The 1508-nt window shown below is 50.7% G+C and overlaps 1 protein-coding gene across 1 annotated transcript in view; it reads left to right on the top strand.

Moving 5' to 3' along the window:
• The first annotated feature begins 289 nt into the window (after positions 1–289).
• shtn2 (shootin 2) overlaps positions 290–1508 on the top strand; it is a 14098-nt gene continuing 12879 nt past the window's right edge. Inside the window, exon 1 of the mRNA XM_016236077.1 lies at positions 290–382. Coding sequence (XP_016091563.1) covers positions 290–382 — 93 coding nt within the window. The remainder of the gene's footprint in view (positions 383–1508) is intronic.

Here is a 1508-nt window from a genome sequence, read left to right as displayed (position 1 = left end):
TGGGGACTAGAGACCAGCTCGCGGCCCTCGCCATCTCTGATCCCGTGGTTGTTGACGTCAACCCCCACCTCTCGGCTGCCCAGAAGAGGGAGCTGCAGCACCTGGTCGGTCAGTTCTCGGATGTGTTCTCTGCTCTGCCCGGGCGGACCAGCGTCCTGCAACATGACATCCGGACGCCGCCAGGGGTCATCGTCAGGCAACGGCCCTACTAGGTCCCTGAGGCTCGTCGGCTCAGCTGAAGTTGGGGGTGATAGAACCATCCCGCAGCCCGTGGTACAGCCCAATCGTGATGGTCCCGAAACCGGATGGCACCCTTTGCTTCTGCAATGACTTCCGCTGCCTCAACGAGGTATCTGAGTTCGACGGATACCCCATGCCTCGGGTGGATGAGCTGTTGGACCGGCTGGGAAGGGCCCGGTATATCTCAACATTGGACCTCACCAAAGCCTACTGGCAGGTACCCCTCTCTGAGAACGCTAAACCTAAGACTGCTTTTTCTACCCCCATTGGCCACTGGCAGTACCGGACCCTTCCCTTTGGCCTCCACGGGGCACCCGCAACGTTCCAGCGGATGATGGACATTCTGTTGCGGCCCCATCAGGCCTACGCCGCCGCCTACCTGGACGACGTCGTAATCCACTCCGAGGCATGGGAAAACCACCTGGACCGGTTGCGGAGGGTGCTCTCGGAGCTCCGGAGGATCGCTGCTTCATCCCTAACTTCTCCTCTTTAGCCGCCTCCCTGACATACTTGACCAGGAAGGGGCAGCCTTCGGCACCCGCATCCAGATCTCTGGAACCTAAGGGACCTACCAACAGCTGTGGTAGACAGTATCACTCACCAATAAGACCCCTGGAGATGCTCAATTAGAGTCGTGCTTTCTTTCCTGCAAGAAAGTTTGGAGCGTAGGCTGTCACCCTCCACCTTGACACCGTGTCCTAACTATACGCGACGTGACAAGATTCCAGCGACAAGCAATTTGAGTGTCCACACCAGACGTGACGTGACAGAATCAATCAAATATCAGCCAATCAGAAGCGTGTGTGGGCGGGCTCTCTCTGGAAGCGCACTGCACTCGCAACGAAATGGATATGTTTATAATCTAATTCATAAATATTAAAGCTTTTTAACATCATTAAATGTACATACTGAGTGACTGATACCATCTTAGTTATGGAATACACTCGTTGGTTCACAGTGAGTTCACAGTTTTAACGGATATCTTTGCTTTAATTTATTTTCAAGATTTGAGGTAAACTATCTGTTGTTGCTTTCAGTATGGCTATAAGGTCACACAAAATTATATTTAAACTCATATTAGACACGTTTAACTTTGAATAAAGCACATAATCACCTGAGATTATCTACTGTCATATAGTTTGTATGTTGTTGTTTCAGCTGCGACGTTGTGGAAATAGAAACTGTTTCTAAATTCAAAATTTTGCGTGTCGCCGTCGCGGCTAGTTAAGACAAAATCTCAGATTAACATGGAAAAGATACCTTTTATC

This window comes from Sinocyclocheilus grahami, unplaced genomic scaffold, assembly GCF_001515645.1.
Source record: "Sinocyclocheilus grahami isolate Dianchi unplaced genomic scaffold, SAMN03320097.WGS_v1.1 scaffold481.1, whole genome shotgun sequence".
Classification (NCBI taxonomy): Eukaryota; Metazoa; Chordata; class Actinopteri; order Cypriniformes; family Cyprinidae; genus Sinocyclocheilus; species Sinocyclocheilus grahami.
The sequence above is the reverse complement of the archived record's forward strand: the minus strand, read 5'-3'. Positions and strand labels throughout refer to the sequence as shown.